Source organism: Pundamilia nyererei, unplaced genomic scaffold (genome assembly GCF_000239375.1).
Source record: "Pundamilia nyererei isolate P.nyererei 1_Seehausen unplaced genomic scaffold, PunNye1.0 scaffold00218, whole genome shotgun sequence".
In the NCBI taxonomy this organism is placed as follows: domain Eukaryota; kingdom Metazoa; phylum Chordata; class Actinopteri; order Cichliformes; family Cichlidae; genus Pundamilia; species Pundamilia nyererei.
Genome location: NW_005187619.1, coordinates 470,678 through 495,666, shown reverse-complemented (window position 1 = coordinate 495,666; position 24,989 = coordinate 470,678). Strand labels below are relative to the sequence as shown.

General features: G+C 43.6%; 3 protein-coding genes across 3 annotated transcripts in view; 2 read left to right on the top strand and 1 right to left on the bottom strand.

The window, feature by feature from the left end:
- LOC102206997 (aldose reductase) overlaps window positions 1–2,530 on the top strand; it is a 7,031-nt gene extending 4,501 nt beyond the window's left edge. Inside the window, exons 6-10 of the mRNA XM_005748267.2 lie at window positions 1,125–1,237; window positions 1,807–1,894; window positions 1,966–2,049; window positions 2,310–2,392; window positions 2,465–2,530. Of these exons, the coding sequence (XP_005748324.1) occupies window positions 1,125–1,237; window positions 1,807–1,894; window positions 1,966–2,049; window positions 2,310–2,392; window positions 2,465–2,498 (402 nt within the window). The 3' untranslated portion in view covers window positions 2,499–2,530. The remainder of the gene's footprint in view (window positions 1–1,124; window positions 1,238–1,806; window positions 1,895–1,965; window positions 2,050–2,309; window positions 2,393–2,464) is intronic.
- Window positions 2,531–3,100: 570 nt separating this feature from the next.
- klhl36 (kelch-like family member 36) lies at window positions 3,101–7,418 on the bottom strand. The gene is made up of 9 exons (XM_005748268.2): window positions 7,097–7,418; window positions 6,562–6,639; window positions 5,946–6,140; window positions 5,668–5,790; window positions 4,983–5,204; window positions 4,592–4,897; window positions 4,192–4,419; window positions 3,944–4,101; window positions 3,101–3,838 (listed from the first exon to the last, which is right to left on the bottom strand). The coding sequence occupies exons 2-9, from the start codon at window positions 6,637–6,639 to the stop codon at window positions 3,115–3,117; spliced, it is 2,034 nt and encodes a 677-aa protein (XP_005748325.1). The 5' UTR covers window positions 7,097–7,418; the 3' UTR covers window positions 3,101–3,114.
- Window positions 7,419–10,185: 2,767 nt separating this feature from the next.
- Window positions 10,186–24,036, top strand: cotl1 (coactosin-like F-actin binding protein 1). Its single transcript, XM_005748266.1, has 4 exons — window positions 10,186–10,631; window positions 11,443–11,525; window positions 17,977–18,134; window positions 22,562–24,036. The coding sequence occupies exons 1-4, from the start codon at window positions 10,555–10,557 to the stop codon at window positions 22,670–22,672; spliced, it is 429 nt and encodes a 142-aa protein (XP_005748323.1). The 5' UTR covers window positions 10,186–10,554; the 3' UTR covers window positions 22,673–24,036.
- The last annotated feature ends 953 nt before the right edge of the window (window positions 24,037–24,989 follow it).

Sequence of the window (24,989 nt, the reverse complement as noted above, 5' to 3'; positions counted from 1 at the left end):
TACCATTTCCATTTATTGTCAGTCTGTTTGAGCCAGTTATTAATTGCTAAGTGTAACAGCTGCTTAACTGATAGCTGATTTGAAATCGATCACTCTGATTGGTGGTTTTGGATTTCCTTTCATTTTCAGCCTATCCAGACCAACATAGCCTTGGTCCTTTGTGTGTGAGGAACAAGTTCAGATCATTGCAGTGGTAGCACACTGCTGCTGAGGAAATTCATTAGTGCTGTTTGCCTCCTCACATCACAATCCCTGCATTTATTTTAAATCAGAGCTCTTCATTTTTTGTATTTTGCATCACTGCTGTAACACACTTTCCTAGAATTTGGGGTAATAAATGATTTAACATCTCTTATTTTTTCAGCTAGCTGTATATAGAATGTAGTCATCGTGGTAACTTTAACTGCTTTTAATGACACAGATGGAAGCAATTTAAAGTTAAGGAGATATGGTGCATTGAAATTTCTGCCTTGTCCTCTCAGACAGTCTGTCCCTCCTGACAGTGACAGGAGGGACTTGAGGGACTTCCATTAATAAAGTGGAGGGTTGTCCACTTTATTAATGGAAGACAAAAGTGCTTCAGGTTTTGTAGAATTTTTGAAAAAAGAAAAAAAAAGTCATCAGTGGGTTATTCATTTTGATCAGCACTAAGATGCCTAAAAACGTTTCTTTCACTCTTTAAAGCCTTTTAACAGTATCAGCTGCTAACACCATTAGCTTTTGTAGCTGACCAATCCAACCACCAAATAACAGGCTAGGTCCAGCAGCAGCAACAATCCCACTGCAGTTTCTCCAGAAATCAGTCCTGTTTAAGTCAGTCACTATCAGTCCTGAACTAAGTTGTCAGACTTCTTACGACAGTGCGGAGTTTTGGAAAGCCGTGTTTAGTAAGGACTAGTAAACATTTTTTATTTTCAATTTAGTTGCTCAAAGTTGGACTTTGTTTTCCTGCATTGGTGAATCAGTCCGGAGCTGAATTATTATGATAGTGCAGATTCTTCCGGTGTCGTGTTCTTTTTCTTGTGATAATGTCACATGTGTTTTCTGTAAAGTGAGAAATTGTGAGCTACTGAAACGTTTTAGAGTCTCGACTCGACTGTTGTACGTTTACATGTCGTCCACAGGTGGAGCTACATCCTTACCTGATCCAGACAGATATGATGGAGTTCTGCAAATCCAAGAACATTGCCTTGACAGCCTACAGCCCCTTCGGTTCACCTGGGAGACCCTCAGAACTGTACGAGGTCTTGCCTCATGATCCGCACCGACAACCAAATCAGAAAAACAGACACGAAGAACTTTTTGTTCTTTAAATGTTTGAAACCTTTATTATATATACAGATATATCACATATCTCCAAGGCTGAGAAGATAAAAAAGAGATGTTTTTTGAATATTTTTAAAAGTTCGGCCAGTAAACTGACTCATAGGAAGTAAAGGTCATAACAAACTTGCTGTGCAGACTCTGGATCTCATTTTGATGAAGTGCAAACTATTTTATGGAATTCGACTATTGGGGTAGGGAAAAATAGATGTAAATATATCCTGATATTTAGGATGGTTTTCATGGCACAAACATAAACACATGCACATGGTGTGGTCCTCTTAGGTTGCAGATATATTTTATCTCAGTGGTTCTTTTGTGTCCCCATATTAGTTTGTCTCTTTCCATTTGGTAGAGCTAACTTTATGTCTCTTTGTGGTCTGCATCTTTTAGATATATGCAGCTAACAGTAGCTAATAGCTACATCCAACAGAGGCCTTGTTCATCTCTTAACCCGTCTTCATAAATCCTTCCGTGTTACAGGTTAAGAGAAGACACAGATCCATATAAGCTGCTGGAGGACCCAGTCATTGCTGATATCGCCAAGAAGCACAAACGCAGTCCTGCACAGGTCAGGTTGATAAAGTGTGTGTGTGTGTGTGTGTGTGCACTCATTAGTTAGTAACAGTGAACTTGTCTCAGGTCCTGCTGAGGTACCACGTGCAGCAGGGTGTTGCAGTCATCCCCAAGAGTGAAAAGCCTCACCACATCCTTGAAAACACAAAGGTAAGAAACCATTGTCGCTCTGGTGAGACAAAGATGCTTACCACGATTTTCTCGGTGGGGGTATTAAACCTGCACTCTTTTTAACGACCACTAGGGGGCATGCCCTCTGGTTGACTCACTGCACCATTGTGTGGTACAAATTGTTATTACACAAAAGGCCCCAGTTCAATTTCAGTTGACAGCGCCTCAGCAATTGTATAGTTTTAGTTCAGGAGTGTAGTGTAAGTATATTTAGAGCCTCGTTGTCGGTTTCCCTGCAGATCTTTGACTTCAGTCTGACTGAAGAAGACATGAGTGCTCTGAAGGGACTGAACCGAGGGTGGAAGGCCTGTGAAATTGAAGAGTAAGTCAACCACCTTCCTGCTGTAGCTGCATTCTCCAGCATCAAACCAATGATTGCTCTTTTGTCTCTCAGAATCAAGTCTCACCCGTACTACCCCTTCACCTGAGAGAGAAGACGCCACAACGACCAGCGCTGGAGCATCCATCAGTGACCTGTTTACTAATAACGATGAAATGTTTAGAATGATAAGAGCCAATGATAAGCTCGCTTTTCTCTTTTAATATTTTTTTTAATTAAAGAAAAAATGTACAAATGCACAGACGAATACTTCTGAAAAATGCAGTAGTAATGAATGCAGCTTTTGCTTCAAAGGCAGAGATGACATCTTTTAAAAACATTCACGTTTAATCCTAAAAGCAAGAACAAAAAAAACCTCTTTTAAATGCAGCTTGTTCTGTTTCCTGTATTTAGAGGAATATCAAATCTGTGATTCTTCCCAAATACGCAACTTCTAGAGAACCTTAACCGTGCACAGTTTTATCTGTTTTAGTAGTCGACAGCTTAAATGTCAACAAATCAGGCTCATTAGCAGACGACTGACGTCTTGTTCCACACGCTGCACTCACATTATTTACAGTCCACATTTCAGTGAAACTACAGAGCACCAAACAGCTATGCAGTTATGAGACAGTCAGTGGCAGCGACAGATACAACACTGATTAAGTCAGATGCAGCAAGAAAAGGAGGAGGGTTGCAAAGCGGCATCCATACTCAGAGATCTATTACATGTGAATAAAAGCGTCAGCTGCGCCATGAGGAGGTGTTGGCTGCCACTGAGAGTAGCTGATCTGCTGGGATCGTGGCTGAGCTTGACTCTGTGGCCTGCCTGCACTGTAAACAGACTGGAGGGTCGCGGATCTGCTGGTCACCGTGTCAGTCGTAGTACAGAATAATGGCTCCTCCATCTGGTTTCTGAGCTTCTGTGGCGAGGCTGACAGCGGCGGAGGCTTCACGGTGCACACGCATGCCGAAGCCCCTGCTATGCATTTGGGCAGGTCGGGCCCTCTGGACCACGCCCCCTTGTCTAGGTCGTATACCTGTGTGGCTCTGGAGAACGCCATGCTCTCCCAGCTGAAGCCCCCGAGAACATAGATCCTACCTGCCCACACAGCGAGCCCCGCCTCGCTGTTGGGCAGCAGCAGCGGCGCAATCTTGGTCCACTGGTCGCCGCGTGGGTCGTAGGACTCCACCTGCAGGATGTCGAAGCGTTCCGAGGTGTCCTCGTGGTCGTCGCTGCCTCCGATGGCATAGATTAGGTTGTCGAGGGAGGCCATGCAGTGCCAGCCCCGGGCCAGAGACATGGGTTGGCGTTCCACCCACACATCGCCGTCCCGCAACGGATTGTAGCTCAGGACGTCCCGGCGGTATGGGCCGATCTGATAGTTGTGACCGCCCGAGATGTAGACGACGCCACGGTGGACTGTACCAGCGTGACCGTAAGTAAGCCTGCAAAACACAAACAGTTTTTTACATGTGTGGAGTGTAAACGCAGTCCTCACAGCTCAGCTATCAGAGATATTCCTCAATCAAAGAGGCGGAGTCAGCAGTAACCTGGGCAGTCCTGCCACGTAGGTCCAGCAGTCCTCAGCAGGGCAGTAGACCTCCACTGACGACAAAGCTCCGGTATCATTCCTCCCTCCCACAGCGATCAGGTACTCTCCCACGGTCCCCAGGTAGAAGTCCACTCGCCGCTGGTTCATCGGGGCACCCTGCAAAAACACGCTGTTCGTGAGTCTGGGCTGCTAAACGACCTCAGACTATCAAAGCGGCTGGAGGGAGGGGACTTTTCTACACTCTACCCTGGTCCACTGGTTGTGGCGGGGGTCATATCTGTACAGAAGGTTACAGGCAGCGTCTCCACCGTTGTCCCTGGACGAGCTCCCGCCGGCGGTGAAGATGAAACCTCCCAGGACCGCCAGGCAGTGGTGACTCCGCTGGGCCGGCAGCTCAGTCTCCACCTTCCAGCTCCCTGTTTCAGCGTCCAGACAGGAAACGCTAGCGCTAAGCTCCTCCCCACGCTCGGAAACCTCAAAAAACAAGAGAAGTCTAGCTGTGAAGCTTCCAGGTTTCACTTTTCAGACAGCAGTGGAGACACGAGCCTCAAGATTAAAATACTAACACTGAAATCATATCACAGTAAGTGTCAGGTGTGAAGACATCAGATCTAAAGCAGTGAAATCATGAAATCAGCTTCTGTACCTCTCCTCCAATGAGCAGCAGTCTCTCCACTCCCCCCCTCACTGTGGTGCGTCCAGTTTGCAGGAGTGGTTGAGCGCTGGTCCTGGCGTGGTATGCCAGCGCCTCCTCCACCAGGGCCTCACAGCCGGCCTCCTCGGGCAGCAGAGCTCGCACATCTGGAAGCACCCTGCTTATGAGGTCTGCCACCGGGATCAGAGGGAACCGAATGTGGGAGAGGAGCTGCCTGGCGTGGGAGGTCCGCTCGGGCGTCTGGCTGAGCCACTGCAGCGAGGCCTGGAGAAGCGCCTGCTCGCTGTCGTGCTGAACCTGGCGATGAAGAAAGGGGCTCTCAGAATGCTAACCGTGCTTTTGATTTCAGCTCGTCTGCTGAGCCGTGGTGAGAACGTCTCACCTGGCCACTGGAGAGGTAGGAGTTGAGTTTGTGGAAAGGAATGTCGCGCAGGAAGTCCGGGGTGAAAGAGAGCATGGAGAAATGTTTGAGGATGAAGCGGTCGACGAAGGCGCTGAGTCGCTCCAGGCTGTAGAGCAGCGCCAGCTGCTGCAGGTACAGGTAGTTGTCCTCGCTCACCTCTGTCTCCAGGAACTGGCAGCAGAAATCCACCGCTCGCCATACCTGAACAATGCATGAGTTTTTATAGGTAACATTAATTATCACCACCGATTGATTTTTAACAGTTAAACAGGTGATTTTAACAGGTGATTAAACCTCTCGCACTACAAACACAGAAATTCTTAGAAATATTATTTTCCTGATAATTTAGTTTAAATGCTCCAAAAGGAGAAGTTCAGTCAAACAGGTCACCCCTCTAACTTTAAGCCTTAACAGTATCTAAACTGATGAGCTATAAAAAAAAGTCTATTTTTCATGAAGAGAAAACTACTCGTGGAGATGAAAACCATTTTTGTATCAGGCTGTAAAGTATGTTTTAATATGGGAGTCTACTGAGATTGACTCACTTTTAGGGTCAGCCCCAAGTGGCCATCAGAGGAAGTGCAGTCTGGCCCTTTCCCTCATCAGCCCCAGAAGCTGCCGCTTGGCCTGCATCGTTAAACCTAACAGCTCGCTGGTTTCTTACCTGCAGGAGGTGAGCAGCTTCCAGCACATAGTCAATGTTTCCTCCGTCCAGTGGCAGCTCGCCGCTGTACAGGAAGTCCACCACCGCCTTCAGACCCACGAAGGACATCCCGACCAGCTCCACCTGCAGATAGGAAGAACACATGCGTGTGCTCTATTCCATTTACAACTTCAGTACAACTAAGATAGAAACAAAGGCTCCCACAAACGATCCACATTGATTTTAATATATTATTTTACGTACATAAATAAGCTAATTTCACAGTGTTGCCTGCATACCTCCTGCTGGTGCTCCTCCTTCATGCCCAAAGTAAACATAGCATTGAAATACGGGCTGGAGACCGCCAGCAGGGCTCGGTGAGCGGGGACGCGCTCGTCTTCAGCCACGAGGACCACATCGCAGAACTGGCCGTGCTGCCGCTGCTCGTTGAGGCCCTGCAGCAGTTCAGCAGCATGATCCACGCAGCGGAAAACCTGCAAACACAGCACAACATCACCACAACTCCTTACTCCAAACGGCTGTGTGCCCGCTCCCAGGAGCCTCCTCAGACACCTTGTTGAAAAGAACCAGGCTGCCTTTCTTCTTCTTTTTGCCTGCTTACTTTTGCACATTCCTCCTGATTCACACCCCAGATAAAACCAACTGCTGCCAAACTTCAGTTCTTGGCACTCGCAGTGTTACTGTACAAGTAGTAGCGAGAGATCTGCAGAGATTTTCATTGTCTGATTTTGTCTCTCATGCTAGAAATGAGCTGACTTCTCAACTTACCAGAGGGATGAAAACAGTCCCCAGATCCTCTGCACTTTGGATAGACAACTGTCTACAACTATTAGTCGATTAACCTGAAGCTACTTTACAGACCATGCGATAATTTTTAACAATAATAACACTGACCTTAGACGATTCGCTAATCCGCTGGGGTCGACATACTCGGCTCGATTTGTCCATTACATCCCCCCAGGAAGGCATCATCTAAAGCACACGCACACAGGTTTTACTGTAATTCTCTCACAACTATTAACTAATTAATAAGTTACTCAAATAATGCATCACATTGTTTAACTGATTCAGTTATTTTCAAGAAAAACTGGAAGAAATGTTCTATTTGGAGTTATTGGAGTCAAACAAAACAAGAGATCTGAGGATATTCCCTTCAGCTTTGACTCTGATGTTTGATTTATTGCCCAGTAATAAAATAAAAATCGTTCATGTTGGTACAGGACTTGTAACAGTTCATGAGATCAACAAGTGTTTGGTGTGAACGAGCATGCTGGAGTCTGAGTCTCATCTGAAATATGAGCTCTGATGCTTTAGATCACAGATATTATGAACCACACTCAGCTGAGGGTTCACGGCCCTTCCTAAACACAGGAAGAGGAGACAAGCTAGAGCCGCGGCTCTCGGGCCTTTAGCGAGATGAGGTACATACAGCTGAAAAGCCCAGACGAGAAACCGTGTCACTGCCGCAGAGCCACTGGCAGCAGCGCTTCCAGGCGGACCTGAGGCGGGTCAGAAGGCGGCTCTTCTGTTATTCCGTCAGCAGCAGCATCTAAGGGTCCCGCAAGACAGCCGAAGAACAAACTGCTGCATTTTGTCCAGGAAGCAATAAAAATTCTTCAAACTTCGCTCTTCGTCCACCGTCTTCTTACAGAGACTTATTACCGGTGACACACGCTGTATTGGACCACAAAAACAGCTGGAGCAAGCAGCCAGGTGGAGTTAGCTTAGCCGCAGGTTAAACATCAACTGAACTTCCGGTTTGAGTTTTCAGAATAAACTCTTGCATGTTTATTTATTGGTGGGTTATGTTTACAAGCTATGAGCTTACAGATGAATAGAAAATATATGTTTATAAACATTTGCTAATTTTTGTTGGTAGGAAAATATTTGCTTATTTTGTGTATTGAAAACCAACGGTCTCTGAGAAGCTGAATAGATATTGAAATCTTTGGAAACTATAACAATAATAACAATAATACAACAACAACAATAACAATAATAATAATAATAATTATTATCATTATTATTATTATTATTATTATTATAGTAGTAGTAGTAGTAGTTCGATTTACCAGACAAGATTAAAAGCTAAACGCAGTGTTCAAAAATAACTTCTCGAGGCTTTGTTTTATTTTGAAGTCAACGACTTTAGGCCGGATGTTGTTATTTACATCAATACATTATGAAGGCCATTGAGTGACCAATAACAACGCCAAACGGTACTGTGCACAAGTCTTGCGCCACCCGTCTTTTCTCTACGTTATACGAGCATATCGGGAAATAGAAAGAAAGGGAACAACGTTGCTAAAGATCACCTTCAAAAACATTACAAGTCTGACTCCTTTGAAACAAAAGGAGGTGGTTCAAGACTTTTGCACGGTACTGTAGATAAACAGCTGCTAAATGAATGAATGAATATATTAAAGAGATAAACGGAGGCCTATCGGTTTTATGATACAGTTAACCTCGATTAATAATCTGAAAGAAAACAATATTAGTTAAACAATGTGGGCCTGGACAGGTCACCAGTCCAGGGTTTACCTTGCCTCCTAAATTTGTCAAATAAAGTTTGTCCCGTTCAGGGAAAATGAGTTACACAGAGAAAGGAAGTGGACTTCTATGAAAAGCCCCAAAAGCTATTGATAAAAGACATGATAAGATCATTTATTTTTATTCATTTATTTTTATGAGTGATATATTTATTTTGAATATGTTTGGTACACAGTTAAAACATGGAGCAAGTTTGCCTCTTTTACGTCATAGAGTTGACTGCACATGAGCTAACTGGAGACCAGGTAGGAGCAGGGTGCCCTATGGGAGGAACACGAACAGGTGGATGAAGTGCGATGCTGTGGGGAATGCTTGGCTCAGAAACTTGGCTCCTGGCTTCGGTGTGGCGATTACTGTGATGGAGTAACTCCCATCACGGCAGCAGTGTTCCTTGTGCAATAATGTTTAGAGATGCTAACTCTAGCTTCCTTGTCCACAGCAGCCACTTCTTTTTTTTTTAACTCAGTGTTTCTGGTGCAAAAAGTAGCTTCTGTAGTGAAATGCGAATCTAAGAAAACTCCGAACTGTGATGTTTTGAAGTTAAGGCTAAAAAAAGACAAAAGTTATGAACAAAGCACCATTTTGTTTGGACAGCTCCTTAGTCGAAAAGCTGCTCTGAGAACAGAGGACTTTAAATACAGTTTCTTTTGCAGTGGAAAAAATGGAAGGAAGCAGTTCTGTCAGAAGGCCCCACAAGCACGGCCTTTCTGTGATTAAAGTAAGGACACAACATTTATCAAGCTGTCATATTCATATTTAGGATGTTTAATAAGGAGAGAACATCTTCTCTCTCTCTCTCTGCGGCCTGCATGTAACAGCAGCTGTAGACTGTGAGGCAGACAGATGGAGATGAGGCTGAGAGACAGAAGACATAACCAGCCCCCCTCCTGCAGTCTAACATAGTTATTTGTGTGCTTATTGCGGACCACTGAGTCTAAGTTTGCAGGAAAGATTGATGAAAGCTTGTGACCGACAGCAGGTCGACCAGCAGGTGGCAGGATGATGCAGGCACAAACAAACCAGGAGGTACAGCTCAGTTGGGCTTATGCCAGTGTCAAAGAGGAGGGAGATGACCTTTGACCTCTAGCTAGCCTATTTGATCAGTGGATGTTTTAAGCCCAGCTCGTGGGTTCACGGTGTAGTTTATGTGAGTGTAATGACCAATGGCTTTGTGTCAGACTAGTACCTGTTCCTCAAATTAATTCATCTGCACTCTGCTGTGTAAAGTTGCGCTAGTAGGTAAAAGAAAGACCGGAAGTTGATCGTTTTAACTTAAGAATAAAAGTATCTAATTAAAATAAAAATGAGCAAATGCCAAAAAAAAGCAAAACAATTGCGCTCATTCTCATGTTATTGTATAACATATGGCATATGTATTGCTTCCATTTTTACACCTTTTCCTTTGTGAAAGTTGTTTTTATTCTGCTGAATCATTTTTGATACACTTTTACTTTTTTCATGTTTCTGACAGAACTTTGGCTGTCAGTACTGATAAACAGAGCCAATAAAAATAATCATTCACTGTAAGAGCAATTAAATAAGAAATGTCAATCTGGAATCAAATCGCTAAAAGATATATAATGTGTAATATTAGAATGAGAGAAAGAGAATTCACATTTATTTATTCCCTTACTAACAGGAAGAAATCTTCAGCACAACCAGGCTCAGAACCAGGATTACTGCCCACGTGATCCTGAAATATACAGAATTATAGAAACAGAACGTTTCTGTTAATTCAAAGAAATTCAAAGAAAATCTCTTGTCCACAAAAAAGGACGTTTTACCTGTAGTGATTACTAATAGAAACCTATAATAATATTATTATTTATAATAATAACATTTCATGGTAATGCAAAATGTAAAATGGCTAAATTTGGTTTCAAGTCACTTTTGAGAACTTGCTGCTTTTGATTTTGTTTAGAAAATCCCTGCCGGAAAGTGTCGCTGCCTGTCGCCGTTGCCTTGACAGCGCTTCTTTTGCTAAACGCTCATTGACCAGGAGGAGGTGAACGCAGCGTCTGGGGGAGCTTCTCTGTCTGTCTGCTGGCAACCTGATTGACTAACATCACCCACGCCCATAAAGTGGTAACATACAGGAAATGAACCGAGCTGCTAGAAGAACAGCCGTCTTTTCCCGCTGAGTCTGACCGGCTTGATTGTTCCAGTGCAGTGGTCGTGATTTCCGACTGAAGCCCGCCGTGAAACGCTATCGGTTCTAGGTCTGATGTGTAGCATCCACTGTGCAAGTTAGCCGCTTTAGTACCGTGTAGCTGGCCCTCCCTGGTTCGGACCCATTCAACGCTCATTTTGCCTGCCTAACACTTCTCAATCCGAAAAATGGCAACCCAGATCGATAAAGAGGCTTGCAGAGAGGCTTACAACCAAGTGAGGGACGATAACACTGACATCAATTGGTGAGTGTGCGGGCACGGTTACTAACCCATACTCCATTGAAGATTGTGACTGTTTTATATTAACGCTAAAATTACCGAAAATGAATGACACACGTGCATAACCCTGCATCTGTCTGGTGGTATTCCAGCACTTATCCACTTCGGCTACCATTAAAACACCAAATAGAGTATTTATTTGATGTGGTGTTAGTTAAAAATGTATTTCTCTCTGTCTGTTACCGCCCACTGTTCCGTCTTTTCAATGAGGAAGAGCGCAACATGAAGAGACGGACTTGCTTTTGAAAAAGTTGAAATTGTCTTTAAATAAGCGTCGTTTGAATAAGCGGATACATGCCGAATAGCACACTAACTAATAAAGGCCAATAAAATGTAATCAGCTGTATGTTTGGTGGCGTTTACTTGTGCATTTCTGCACCAGAACTTTAAATTACCCTATGTTCCTATGCAGTTACGCCTGCTCATTGCGAAAACGCGCCAGAACGGCACATTGCGGACTGTTTCTTTAGAAAAACTGGCCAAAATACACGCAGCGTTCGCTGTCCTGTCCCTCGGATGTGGCTGATCTGTATTCTGACTGTTCAGCGGTCACACGGCGCACTGTTATCAGGCCCGGCGGGGCAGAAGTAATTTCCTTTGTCCTGTATTCAATGGGGAAAATGTTATAGTGGTGACACTTGCAGATGGCTGATACACAGCTGCCACCTTGCATGGGCGTCTCAGGCATTTTTCTGCAATGGTGTGTGTGTGTGCGTGTGCGCATTATGCAAACTCATGTGATCCAACAGGAATTAACCCACTGTGCTCCTTCCAGGGCTGTGTTTAAATATGAGAACAACATCATCGTGCCTGGAGGACAAGGGACTGACTATGAGGACTTCAAGATGCTGTGCACAGGTAAGACTGGATCAGTTTTAAACGCAGGGCTGTGGCTGTGTAGCTGGCTGCTGTAGATTCTGTAAAACAGCCTATATATCAGGCAGCTTGACTTGGCGGGACACTAATCTTTTAAGACTCTGTGCTCCATCACCCAATGAGCCTTGAGCCTGTGACGAGGCTGTCAGAGCACTTAGCTGTGTATTCATTGTGTTGCATAATCTGGTTCACAATATCTCAGGTTTTTTTACTACAGGGCGGCCTACATTTGTCTATTGGTGCAAACTACAGTGGAAATATGTTAACTTTTAGCTTTACTCCTTCAACGAGCTGATGTTCATTAATATTTCACTGCCTCTAACAAGAGAGCCTCCAAAGCACCCATCGGCCGCTGTGGTGAATGACTTCCAGTGCGCAAACCTTTTATGTATAGATTTCAAAAAACCCATCTCACTCCGGTTCCCCTTTAGAGAGAGCGAAGCATCTGCTCAGATGATGGGTGTGGCAACTGCTAATGCAAGCTCTTTAAAGCTTCAGGGCCTCCTGTGTCTCTCTACTTCCTGATGTCTAGAGCTCACATTCCTATGTTGAAATCACTCCTTTACAACAGTGCTTTACATGTAACCGCTCAGCTGCTGCGTTCGCTATTAGTTCCTGTTCAGTGATGACACGCACATCTCCCTCTGTGGGCTCGTTTGCCTTATTTAGCAGTGAAGTTGTAACCTGCAGAAAAAACCCCTCTGCGTGCGTGCGTGCGTGCGTGCGTGCGTGCGTGCGTGCGTGCGTGCGTGCGTGCGTGCGTGGGAGGAGCTGCCGCAGACTTGAGTTTAGTGAGTTCAGATCAACTCTTGTAGAATATTGATCTTAAACTTATACTGCAGCAGGAAGTGAAAAAAGAAGATGCTGCATGCTGGGGTATTGTTTCACCAAGATCTGGTTCCTCATTTTTTTAATGTAGTTTAAGACTTTTTAATCCTAGTTTCTTCTGAGAAAATGTAACTGCAATCAATGACTTATTTATTTAGAGGTATATATTATTAAGTAGACTCTTCACCATGTTGTAAAGGAGACTTTCACTTTTTAAGTCGTCCAAATGTATATTTTGAAAACAATCACCTGTAAGCCAAAATGAATGCCCATATAACCACCAGACGATGGGTGATTCAGAGATGTATCGACTTTTCATCTTTCTGTGCGTTACTGTGCAGTTAAATTCAGGTGGTTCTTGTTTTCAGAAGATGAATCCTAACCAGCTTGTTAGGTGAACTTCCATGAAATATGGTTCAGACTTGTCAGGTTCCCCTCAGGATGAATTATAAGCACAGGGTGATCTGTGCCCAGGCATAAATTGGATTTTTATGGATTGCTGTCTTAAAACTAAAATAAAGAATTCTATTTATTTATATATTTCCACCTGTGTCACGGCGGTGCAGCGGTGTCGCCTCTTTACGAGAAGGCTGTGGGTTCAAATCTGTCGCTGAGCACGAGCTTGCAGCTTCCTCCCACAGTCTGTAGGCATGAATGTGAAGTTAACTGGTGAGTGTGGATGTGGGTATGAATGCTGCTTTCTCTCTGTGATGGCCCTTTGATGTCCTACCCCACACGCTGCCACGTTTCTTCTGGAAATAAACGAAGATGCACATCTGTACGTTTTTAGCAATTTCCAAACCTGAGGTCTGATCTTTTTAATCAGTTGTGTACAAATAGCTCGAAGTGCTAATTATAAAAGGTGGTGTGAGCTCATTAGGAGGAATCCAGCTGCCTTGACCTCACCGGCCTCAGGCCTCGCTGTTAGCATAGATTAAAAACACCAAATTTGGACACAGTCGACATGCTGGTAACACCACTCCTTGCCTGATCCACCTGACACCGTCCACAGGAGACGGCTCTGGTTGCTTTCAGAGGGGACGGGTGGGTGTGCTCGGAAAGGCAGGGTGTCGCCCGACAACTGCTGAAATGAAGGCACTTAATGCAGAACAACCTCTGTGCCGACAGGTCGCTGTTCTGCCTCCTCATCGTGTTGTAGTTTCAGTGCAGATTTGTCTGCAGAGTCAGCATGGCTTTAAAGGAAAGATAAACCAGGAAGAGAAAGGCAGAAGGAGGAAGTGGGAGGGTGTGGTTCAGCGCCAGGTCGGGTGAGGATTTGTGTCTGTACTGGTTTTCTCTCTGGTGGCTCAAACCACGATGAGAGCCATGACAAAGAGTTCATTAATCGCATATAGCAATATTTGGATGTGACAGAGATTGATTCACAGACATGTCTGAGTCAGGTGACTGCTTGTGCAGTGAGGTGTTGACACGAGGGATGTCCTCTGTGGCTGATAAGACTGTTTATAGTGGCTGGTCCTGTCCTGACAGCCTGTATCAGCTGCTCCAATGTAAAGATAAGACGTTTCACTGTGAAGACTTCAACGCAGCAGAGACTTAAAATAAGCCAGTTTACATCTTCAAACCAAAGCCACTGAATTTCCTGCTGAAATGCTTCCTCGTCAGGACATCACAACTTAATAAACCTAAGATAAAATCGCTTAATGTTGTGTTTTTCCCAATAGTTGATTGAATACATCAGAATGCACATAAACAACCTTTTCCACTTGGATTGGATTCACATGTCTGTACTGTGGCTTTTGGTCAATACAGAATACTGATCAGGCACCAGTGTTAACCCTAAACTATGTCCTTCACTGGAAATCATTCTTTTATATATAAGGTAGCAAAATATAGCAATAAATATGGAAAAGGACATAATCGCATTCAAGTGCAGGTAAAGTTTCCCAGCACGTGGGTTAAAATAACCGTATCCTAAATAAAGGAATGGTGCATCCCAGCAGTACAAGGAAGTGAGGAATGACCTTTCAGCTCTTTGTCACAATAACTTCACACAGGCCTTTATAAGCACCACGTGTGAATTTGTTGATATCAGCCAACATGTCTGACATTCAGCCAATATATCAGTGCAGCTTTTTACTCTCCAACTTCTTTCAGAGAACCGAGGTGTACGTCAGGACTTTTAATGACCCATTTTAAACTTTTCATTCGAATAGAAAATAGAGTTTAGCTTTTTTCCTGATGACAGACTTTTTTATAAAGCTGTTGGCATCCGATACTCCACTCCACTGGTGACATTTCCAAACCAATAGATCACAGGTGGAGAGTGGAAAGTTGGCAGAGCTGCAATAACAGGAAGTTGAAAGAATCAGAAAACTTTATTGATCCCACAGGAAATGATGAAATTAAAGTGAAATTTGAGGATGTGGAATTCGAAGGCACTGTGAAATATTAGGGACCTTTACTTTTCTGGCACATGTACAGATGCGGTGCCCGGTCGTCACAGAAACGGGTGATGTTAAAACAACTTGTAGTGAAAGGCGAGGAGCCCGAGCCAAACCCTCCCTGCAGCCAGCGGCACTCAGACCCGGGTGGAGGGACGGTGCTGTTGATGCTTCAGGGCCGTGTTGCATCTAAATGCTGCCTGGTGGAGCTTTTAATGTGACACTGAAATATTTTGGCTGTATTTGTGCCATAATCTGAGATTTGTGTATCGAATGCTTCCATAAGTCTTTGAACTTTAGAGGTATTCATTCAGCCTTTATTGGTTTGCAGCTGAGTCTGTATGTTTGCAGTGCAGTTATTCCCAAAATGAAACGGCTCTTTGCCCTGCAGCCCACAGAGAACAACATCTGGAAGATGGTAATGAGTAATCTGTGGAGCACCTGAGGGCAGGGCGGGCAGGAGTGTGTTTATTGGACAATGTGTTGACATCCTGCAGGCGTGATAAGGCATCTGCACTTTCCTTAAAATTCAAATATAAGTCCTTTCCACGTTCTCTGACTTCTTAGACCAAACAAGGCTCCAGCAGAGTGGTATGCTGGATTTATGCTTCTGCATTGGTGTTCGCTTGTGGCTCTTTGGGCCTTAGAGAGAGGCATTGTGGGAATTCAACCAAAGCAGTTGCCGCACAGACGCGCTTGGTGTGCAGTTATTTCTAAAAAGCAAACGGCAGGTCAGCTGACGGTGACGATGCTGTGGTGCTGATTGGTTTGAAAAGTTGCTTTGAACAGCAAACAAGGACTATTTAGTTCCCCACAAAGAGGAAGAGAGGCTTTTTTTTTCTCTTTAAGCACGTAAAGACGTTTTACTACTAACAAGTTGTTAATACTTTCTGAATGCTTTAGTTTAGCCACTAGCACGGAGAACAAAGGGACTACGAGAAGATTAGTCGTCATTAGTGGTTCTTCCACATTTTTTTTTCGATGCTGTCCCCTTTTGACTGCACACGCCTACAACATGTAGATGTGGGTCCCACAGCTACAACAGGAGTGGGGAACTCCAGGCCTCGAGGGCCGGTGTCCTGCAGCTTTTAGATGTGTCCTTGATCCAACACAGCTGGTTTAAATGGCTTTATTACCTCTTCAATTTGTCCTGACCGCCTCCAGAGGCCTGCTCATGAACTAATCATTTGATTCAGGTGTGTTGACCCAGGGTGAGATCTAAAACCTGCAGGACACAGGCCCTCGAGGCCTGGAGTTCCCCACCTCTGGTCTACAGCATGCAGATTTGCAAAGGAAAAACACTAGTCTTCTCCATATTTAGGTTTTGCTATTTTTTTTGTGGTAAGAACAGAGAAGACCACCTTCTGCCAAAAAGCAAAGGAAGCATCTCCAAAAACGATATTTGTAGAAGTCTTCAGATGCTTGTGATTTATAAACCAGGACAGAGAAGTTCCTGTGAAACTTACAGATCATGTAGCTATATCACTGCTCTCTGTCCATCAGCTGTCTCCAATCATTTTGTAGGTAACAATGAGTCCTAGCAGTCATTCTCAGTTGGTGTCTTCAGAGTTTAAATAGGTTTAACTTTGTATTTAAACCACTAAGCTTCCATGCAGTTACGGTGTCTGTTTATCAAGAGAGATTACGCTCTGATAGGTGGTTTTTGATTGAATTAACCATTTCACTTATTTTCCAAGTACCAGTGCCAAATATGTGTTTCACTGTCACTAATGTAAATGCTTTTCTTCATATACCAACTTTAACTGAACATCTTCGGCTTCTGGACTGTTAGTTTGGTAAAACTGAACCAACTTTTCAAAATTCTCTGGAGGGGCAGCCAATCAGAAGAAAGTTTGCTTAACAGAAGGGGGAGGAGCTAAACAGTTTTAGTCAGAATGAATTGAGGGGTAGCACCAAGGCCCATCAAAAGATGAATAAGGACCATTTTTGAATTATGAATAGAATTCAAGAGTAAATGTATGGATGGCAAAGACACCAACCATGATTTTATCAAGTTCTTGATTCGTCATTTTGTCTGTCAGATGCCAAAAAGAAATAAAAGTCGCTGCTTGTAATTTAGCACATCTTGTGGTGATGTCGAACATCAGTCCAAACAGTTCAAATGTATTCAGTTTAATATCCTCTGAGGAAAAGAAAACAATGAAGTCCTCAAATGAAGAAGCTGAGGAAAGAAGGAAATTAGGAAGGATTTGGAGGTTTTGAGCAAAACGTTAGTCTCTGTATATCTATCTGTACATATGACAGATAACACACTGCCTGTATAAAGTTAAAGAGCTGACCACAACGGAATAAAAAGCTTGAAGACTTAAAAAACAGGTCAGTCAATTTCGTTAAGATTTTAACCACCAACATTTATACTTGATCTTTATTCTTAGTACAGAAATTCTGAATTGGTGCATGGCTGAAATTATTCATCCATCTATTCAAATGAAGTGACCGTTCCTTAATCTCTACTCAGAATTTTGAGTTAGCAGATGAAGAGCACATTCATGATTTTCTTAAGATTTGGTGGAAAGCTGCATCTGAGTGGAAACCCAGGATCCCGAGGCGGCGCGAGTCGGACAAAAGAAGCAGCAGAAATGTTTGTTCGTTCATGTCGGCGCGCTTGTTTGTATTCGGGCGTTATTCTCAGATTGCAGTGGACCACCGTGACAGTGACGGGCGTGGTCACTGGGAGGTTTGCGACACAACCGCAGGGCTCACAAACGATTTTACTCATCTAGTCTACTGACCTGAATACTCCCCGGCTGCACAGACGCGCTCTCACAAAGCGTCCCTCTGGTTTGGAGTGCTGGGACTGTGCCACTGGGACAAAAGCACACAACTCTGCACAGCAACACTTAAAATGTAAAACTGGTGATCAACGCACAAACTCTACAGTTACAGTTTTAACTGATCGATGGTGGCCAGTTCTGAATAGACTAATAAAACTTAGTGGATAGCATTGGGTTGCATAAATAAATATCCAGCGATGTGTTTGCAAATATGAAAATAGCAATAAGTTATGTCCGCATGACAACAGCCCAAAATCTAAAGACAATTAATGCTTAATGTGTTGTATTTCTTTGATAGTGTGTTTTATAACTCCATCTGGTGCCATCCTTTCTTCCTCACTGATTGGTTAGTCGATGTGTTCGGCTTTAATCTGTCTTGACTCGTGCATTCCCGTCTTCCCTCAGACGACGCTCGTCTGTTTGGCTTCCTCCGGATCACGACGGGAGATGCCATGAGCAAACGAGCCAAGTTCACCCTCATCACCTGGATCGGGGAAAGCATCAGCGGGCTGCAGCGTGCAAAGATCAGCACGGACAAGACGCTGGTCAAAGACATTGTGCAGGTCAGTGACGGGAGAAAGTAGCAATTAAAATAATGGTTCCTTTGGGGAAACTGGTGGCTTTGCATTCGCACGACACTGGATTCAGAACAAAAACAACGGAAGGATAAATGTGTTATGGACTCTGTATTTCTGAGGCCATATTTAAAGGTGGACACAGGCACTCTGAGGTCACCCATCGGTCAGCGCCCCACAGTTTATCAGCCAGTGTCCGTTTTGACAGATATTTAGATTTTTAGTTTCAGTCATAATGTAGACACCTGAAGTCTCTTTGCTTCAGTTGACTAAATCAGCGGCCCCCAACCCCCGGGCCTGGGACCGGTACCGGGCCGCGAGAGTTGAGGCTCAGGTGTGAAATGTCTGGTTTTCAGGGTTTTTATCGGTGTTCAGCGTTATTTTGTTATCGTTTTTATCGTTTACTCAGTTTTCCTGGGTCTTTTCAGTGTGTTATGAATAAATCTTCTTTTTTTCGGTACCGGTACTAGTTTTATTTTGTTGTATTTATCCGCAACACCTTAAAGGCCGGTCTGTGAAAATATTGTCGGGCATAAACCGGTCCGTGGCACAAAAAAGGTTGGGGACCGCTGGTGTAAATGGCATGAGACTGCAGTCGTCCAAGTCTAAAGTTGATTCAGCTCAAAAAAAAAAGGTGTAAAAGTTTATTATGTACGGTGAGAGTTTACAAAGGTCACAGTTTACAGAGTGTCTTATTTTGCTTGTCCACACTTCTCTTCCTCCCATGTGTTGACATTTTGTTGTGTTGTCAGGAGAAACGGGGAAGATGGGTGCTAACTTACTTAAGCTAATTAACTTAATTAGCTTTGATTTATATTTGAATCATTGACAAAGTGTCAGTACTTGTCATTATAGTTTTTGTCCTCATGCATAAGATTTATTTAGCTGTGTCAGAAGAAAGTGTACCCTGTTGGGTCCTATGATGAATTATTGGTCAACAAAATTAACACTGTTGTTAGGTGAGACTATCAAACATGACGTATGAGCTGTACGGCTGCAACGTGAAAACCTTGGATGCCCGCTAATGACCATTTAATTAGTATCAGACTAATAAAGTTCTTGCATTTAGCTCGAGTTAGCGGTGGTGAAGCCTAGCAAGTGACCTTTGGACATAATTAACGGTACATGTGGAGGTTTGGTTTCTGATAGAGACGGCATGATATCACCTTTTAATGTCAGATTCCGATATCATAAATTTGGATATCTGCCGCTATCGATATGAATCCGATACAGCGCATTTTGTAATCAATAAAACTGTTTTTTTGTAAATATCTTCCTGCATTTTGTATACAAATATTAGGGAACCACCCCCCGCCCTTAATCGATGTAATCAACTTTAATTTAATGCATGTGTAAAACAAATGCACAGAAATCAATTATTTTTCTACAATATTTAAATAGATTCAACATCTTTCTTCAACAGAATTGCAGACTGCACAGATGGTACCAAAGGAAAAAGTACTATAGCTTACCTGGGTGTATATTAGACTTATTAGTTACTATCCACAATAATGGATTTCTATACATTTAATCGGATGACCACTTTTGTTGTAAGATTCAGATAATTATTTATTCAAAGTTTTTAAATGACATAACAAAGAAAAGTATTTCTTTGTGCCCCCCTTTCCCTGTTAATGCCCTACCTGGCCCCCGACAAAACTTTGCTAGACCCGCCCCTGCACAGATACCAGCTGTCAGCTGCTTAGAAAAGGATCCTGGTGTTATTTGTCTCTGAGAACTTCCCTTCAACTCATTCATGTCACCTAAAAGGTAAACCTGTTTCTCCATCACAGCTCTGATGATTCAGTAAGGACATCTCCTGGTTTCATCTTCATGTTTCCCTCTCACCAGATATCCAAACCATATCATGACCAGCAGCTTTACAGCTGTGGCTCCAGCAAACATCAGCTGATACTAGAAATGAATATTAAATAAATTCTAACAACAGCTGATCAAGCTTAAACGTGCTGCTGTTGTTTATCCGCTGGTCTCCTCTCTCTGGTGCAAAGTGGGCGATAAACAAACAAGAAAGACGGACTTGCGGCAGAAGAACCGATCAGCTGATCATTGATCAGTTTCATGTTTGAAGTAATAACAGGAGAGGGAGGGGGGAGAGAATGAGAGAAGTAGATGCAACTGCGCAGCAAAGACAGAATAACTCCAGCTTTGTGTCCATTTTTTAATTCTAGCTGAAGTCCGGGACAAATCGCTTCCTTTTTTTTTTTTTTTCCCCAAAGTCAAAGTCAACTTTATTTGTCAATTCTGCCACATGTACAGGACATACAGAGAATAGAAATGTCGTTACTCTCAAACCCTAGATGAAATAGCAATGAACATTTAAATATAAGAAAGTGATTAAAAAATGCAAATAAAATAATTAAAAAGTAAAAATTTAAATAAATACAATACAAATTAACAAGAAAGCTATACAATATACAGTATACAGTATTCAGGTAAGGGTAAATGACATTGAGTGTAAACCAGGCAGAGTAGTGCAAATAGTGCAAATGGAGATTTAGTAATGTACAGTAAGAGATAGTATAACAACAACTTTTCACCTCAGTATGGAACTCTGATGGCCAGTCCAGCTGTGGCTCAATATATCAGTTGTTAAGCTTAACGTGGAAATACTCTGCAAACATTCAGGGATGAACTTACACACTTGCTTTACTTCTCTGGGATAGTTTTCGCCAAGATGAAATGCTGGGGTTAGGAAGCATGTAGCGAGGCTCCAAATGCTCCAACAGACCACACAGGTGTCGCAGACAACAGCCGCTCTATCACGTGACACATACTGCTCCGATGCGCCCAGCTGGGTTACGCCAAGTAGCGCGTTTTGTGAGGTGATTTTGTGATACTTCGGATCGGATTACATTTTTTTTATTTCTCTCCGATATCCGATCCAGTAATTTAAGTCAGTATCGCACCGATACGTAATATCGGATCTGTCCATCTCTAGTCTCTGACTGTTTTTCAATGTAACCTTTATTCGGCTTGTGTCATTGGGGTTAAAGATCACTTCTGTGGGGAAACCTTCCACCAGAGCAGGATGACAGTCAGTCCATGCAAATGAAATGATGTTGAAAACCAAGTGATGACAGTGAAATCAGGAAAATGACACAAAACAAACGATGAGGTTACAGGTTATAAACTTTTATAAACCACAGAAGAAATTCAGCTCTTGCCATCGGATTTCTGTAGTATCAGAGTAATGTAGTTAAAGCTATCCGTGCATTCATGAGTTGTTAAGAAACGGCCGTTTCAACGTGACAATGGTGACAAAAAACAAAGAAATCCAGTGGACTAGAAATGCTGCACTCACCTGCAGCACAACAACACAGCACATTAATGAGCTTAAAGAGCGCGGCTGCATTTACCAATTACCAAATTACCAAAGAGGCTTATATGTTGGTGTTAACAACGTCAGAGTGGCCAAAACATTTTTAGCTTTGAATTCACGCTGAGCTGATAAAACGCGGCAGGTTGCTCAGGACGAGCAGCCAGTTCGTTGGCAAACAGGAAGTCGATTCAGTTGTGGTTATTACTGCGGAGGAGGTGAAGAATTACAGGATTAAAACCAACAAAGTAGTGTTGAAATAACACCTCGGTTCAAAAATAATATGGCTTGCTAGAACATGTGACTACCTCGTGCTGATGAGCTCCAGCAGTGGAACATGCTGCATGACGGGTTTTGGATGCAGAAGACTGTATTAGCTGTAATAATACAGATAATATCGGTGCCTAAATTAAAGTTGTTGGTGACACTTGCAAGAAATGACGCGTAGCTTCGCCCACCTACACAGGAGCTGATGATAACTCACCGGTAGCCTGTCTGCAGCTGCTGTAAGCTGCTTTGCAACCCACCTCCACCCCAGAACCTCCTTTAAATGCTGTCTCAGACTTGATTAACAGCAGCTGCTTTCCCTCTTATGCATTCAGTACATCTTCATGGAGGGGCAAATGTCAATCAATTTGTCACTAACTTATTATGTAATTTAATTTTTCCCCCTATTTCCAGTTTACCTTTTAATTTGTATTAAACTGTGAAGGAGTTTATTGAAAGCATCCTCATAATGTGCATCTAAATACAGGCTGCTTATCGTAGGGATGCACGCCTGTAATTAGGCAGATGATATGGTGTTCATTATTGTCAGCAGGTCATATGTATGATGTGGGCTATCGCCAAAATTACTTTAGACATCTCCAGTATCGTAGCAGAATTTCACAATCGAAGCTTCATGTTTTTAGAAGATTTTAAAGAAAGCTGTCTTGGATTAACTGCTGGACTGAGCAGAGAGAAGTATACATGCGGTCATAAAGTATGCTCGAGTAAAGTCCTGTTAGCTTTGAGTGTTCTCATGTAGATGCATTCTGGTATCGCTGGTCTTCTCTGATCTTCTCTTCTCTCTGTGCAGAACTTTGCCAAGGAGTTCATGATCAGCGACCCGCGGGAACTGGATGAGGACTACATCCGCACAGAGTTGAAGAAGGCCGGCGGAGCCAACTACGACGCCCAGGCCGAGTAAAGAAGTGCCACTGGAAGGGTCGGGTCAGGGCGGAGCGGCTGTGGGTGGCGGGGTGGGGTTGGGTTGTCTAAATGGGGGGGCGGGGAGTGTTGGGACTGGGCTGCTACCTCTCGGGGAGAGGGCAGGGCAGGATGGAGAGGGCACTAGTGACAAGTAGACCGTCACAGGAAGCTGAACCAGCTTACTGAGGAAAAGCCTCTTTGGATGTGTCCACATCTGTATCAGGGTGCTTCTGTCCTCGATTTGTAGGATAAACAGCTGGAACCAATGCAGCTGCATAACAGAATATACAGGTTAACCACCACAAACGTGTACTTAAAGCAAGCATATAAGCACTCTTACAGGTGTCCTCTCCTTTCTGACACCCTGCCCTCTCCCCAGTCAGCTCATGGTTGGTTATCTACTGTGCTGTGCGTCATCATCTCGCGCTCCTCCTCGTCTCAGCTGTCGTCCGGCTTCAGCGCCATCCGACTGAAAGCGAAGGAGGAAAATGTGGAAAAACTGGAGGGCTTCACTTCAAAGATGCCCTGAGAGCGGCTCATGTTATTAAGACTGTTCACCGATAAGAGCACAGCAGATGCCCCTCGCTTGCAGGCATGTGTTAGATACCAGAACATGCTCGTAGTCTTAATACACTGTACCTCCAGGTGGAAGAGATCTCCATTTTCCCAACAGTATCCTCGGTGATGGTTGGCGGCTTGTTTTGAGCAAGCTTAGCGTTTCTGCTGAGTGCACATTTAACTGCCTCTTCATCTCCAGCCAGACAGCTGTGTTTGGATTACAGCTTCAGAGTTCACTGTAATTGATCCTCCTCTGAGCTGTGGAGCCTTCTTGTCCCTCTAGTTTCTGTTTGTCTTTATCCGTGTCAGCTGAGATGGCAAACAACCATGTTCGTGGCTTTGGCCTGTATTTTGCTATAGAGGCACAAAGGAATGACTAATATATTGATCTGTAAGCATCCGTTGCAGTCGGCTATCGCCTGTTCGCCTCAACCTCAGAGGATAGTGAAAAATGGAGGTCTTTTCTTCTGGTGTCTCATCTCATCATCTACCACTGAAAGGTATCCATGCATACTGTAACCTACTGTGTTTGACTGCCTTAGTCTCCCATGGAGAGAGGGTCATCATGGGAGCTTGTGGACACTACACTGTGATTGGCTGTCTTCTTTTACATGTGGGCGGGATGTGGGTCTGAGCCCGTCGTCCCGACCCAGGAGCAGCCACGTCTCGGTTGTAGCATCTGTTTTTATTTAGGTTCAACCCTCCCTTCCCCCCCTGCTAAAAAGGATAAAATAGGATTGTATTTCTTTGTACTTTTCTTGCTTTTGAGATGAATTTTATTTTCTCTGGAAAGTTTTACTTGATCATTTGTTTTGTTTTTTGTTGTTTGTTTTTTTTTTTTAACATTGGAACAGGAAAAAAAAATCATGCGAAATTGAAATAAAACAGAATGGGCACAAGACCGGTCATTTCAAAATAAAATTTGATGTTTTTTCCAAAACCTAGTGTCTCCAAAGTGTCTTTTGTGTCTCTTAACCTCCATTTGTATTACGACAGTAACCCAGCAAACACTTCTATGTTGGCCCAGAGTCTGTAGGTGTGGGTCAGCAACAGGATTGTGCGTGGAGGGCAAGACCACACTCGTCAACTTTGCATCCTCCTCCATGTGTCACCAGCACCAACATCTGTGAAGGCCTGGTTGTTTCCTCAATGATACACATCTGCCCCGTTCAGGTGGCCTCCTTTTGTCTTGCTTATTTCAGCAAGATGATGCTAAAGCGCTCCGTGCACGTGAACCGTTAGCCTACGTAGGCTAACCCGGCGTGCCTGCAGTCCATACCAGTCTGCATCCGGCACATTATGAAATTAAAAAGACAAAACGGAGCAAAGGCAACTGAACAGCAAAAATATAATATGATGCAAGAATGGGAAAATATTATTCTTTCAAAAATGCTGTAATGAGTCTGCCCAGTTCCCAAAGACTCTTTGAGGTAACGCAACACGGTCCAAAGATGCTCCTGCCTCCATCAAAATGAGCTTTCCCAGTTTGAACTTTTGATGTTTAAATGATTTAAAAATCATCATGTTTATATAAGTTTTACACACCTCCCCCCTCCGCTTGTATTGGTTGCTCTTTATCGAACATTGCTTCGTATTGATTCAATCCTCGCAGTCGGCAGTCATGACTTGGTCACATCTAGTAAGTCAGCATGTTAACGGAGAATATCGATGCACATTCGCACATTATCACTTTCAAAAGCAGGTTTGCAGCCAGAGTGACAGCTGCTGGTGTGTAATAGGTCAGTCGATGGCTCCCA

Excerpts from the sequence above, each read along its gene's own strand:
- klhl36 (XM_005748268.2), bottom strand. The coding sequence starts at position 6,639 with ATGATGCCTTCCTGGGGGGATGTAATGGACAAATCGAGCCGAGTATGT. Across the intron at positions 6,141-6,561 it reads GGATTAGCGAATCGTCTAAG|GTTTTCCGCTGCGTGGATCA; the intron begins GTCAGTGTTATT and ends CTGTGTTTGCAG. Across the intron at positions 5,205-5,667 it reads AAGCTGCTCACCTCCTGCAG|GTATGGCGAGCGGTGGATTT; the intron begins GTAAGAAACCAG and ends TGCATTGTTCAG.
- cotl1 (XM_005748266.1), top strand. The coding sequence starts at position 10,555 with ATGGCAACCCAGATCGATAAAGAGGCTTGCAGAGAGGCTTACAACCAA. Across the intron at positions 11,526-17,976 it reads CTTCAAGATGCTGTGCACAG|ACGACGCTCGTCTGTTTGGC; the intron begins GTAAGACTGGAT and ends GTCTTCCCTCAG. Across the intron at positions 18,135-22,561 it reads TGGTCAAAGACATTGTGCAG|AACTTTGCCAAGGAGTTCAT; the intron begins GTCAGTGACGGG and ends CTCTCTGTGCAG.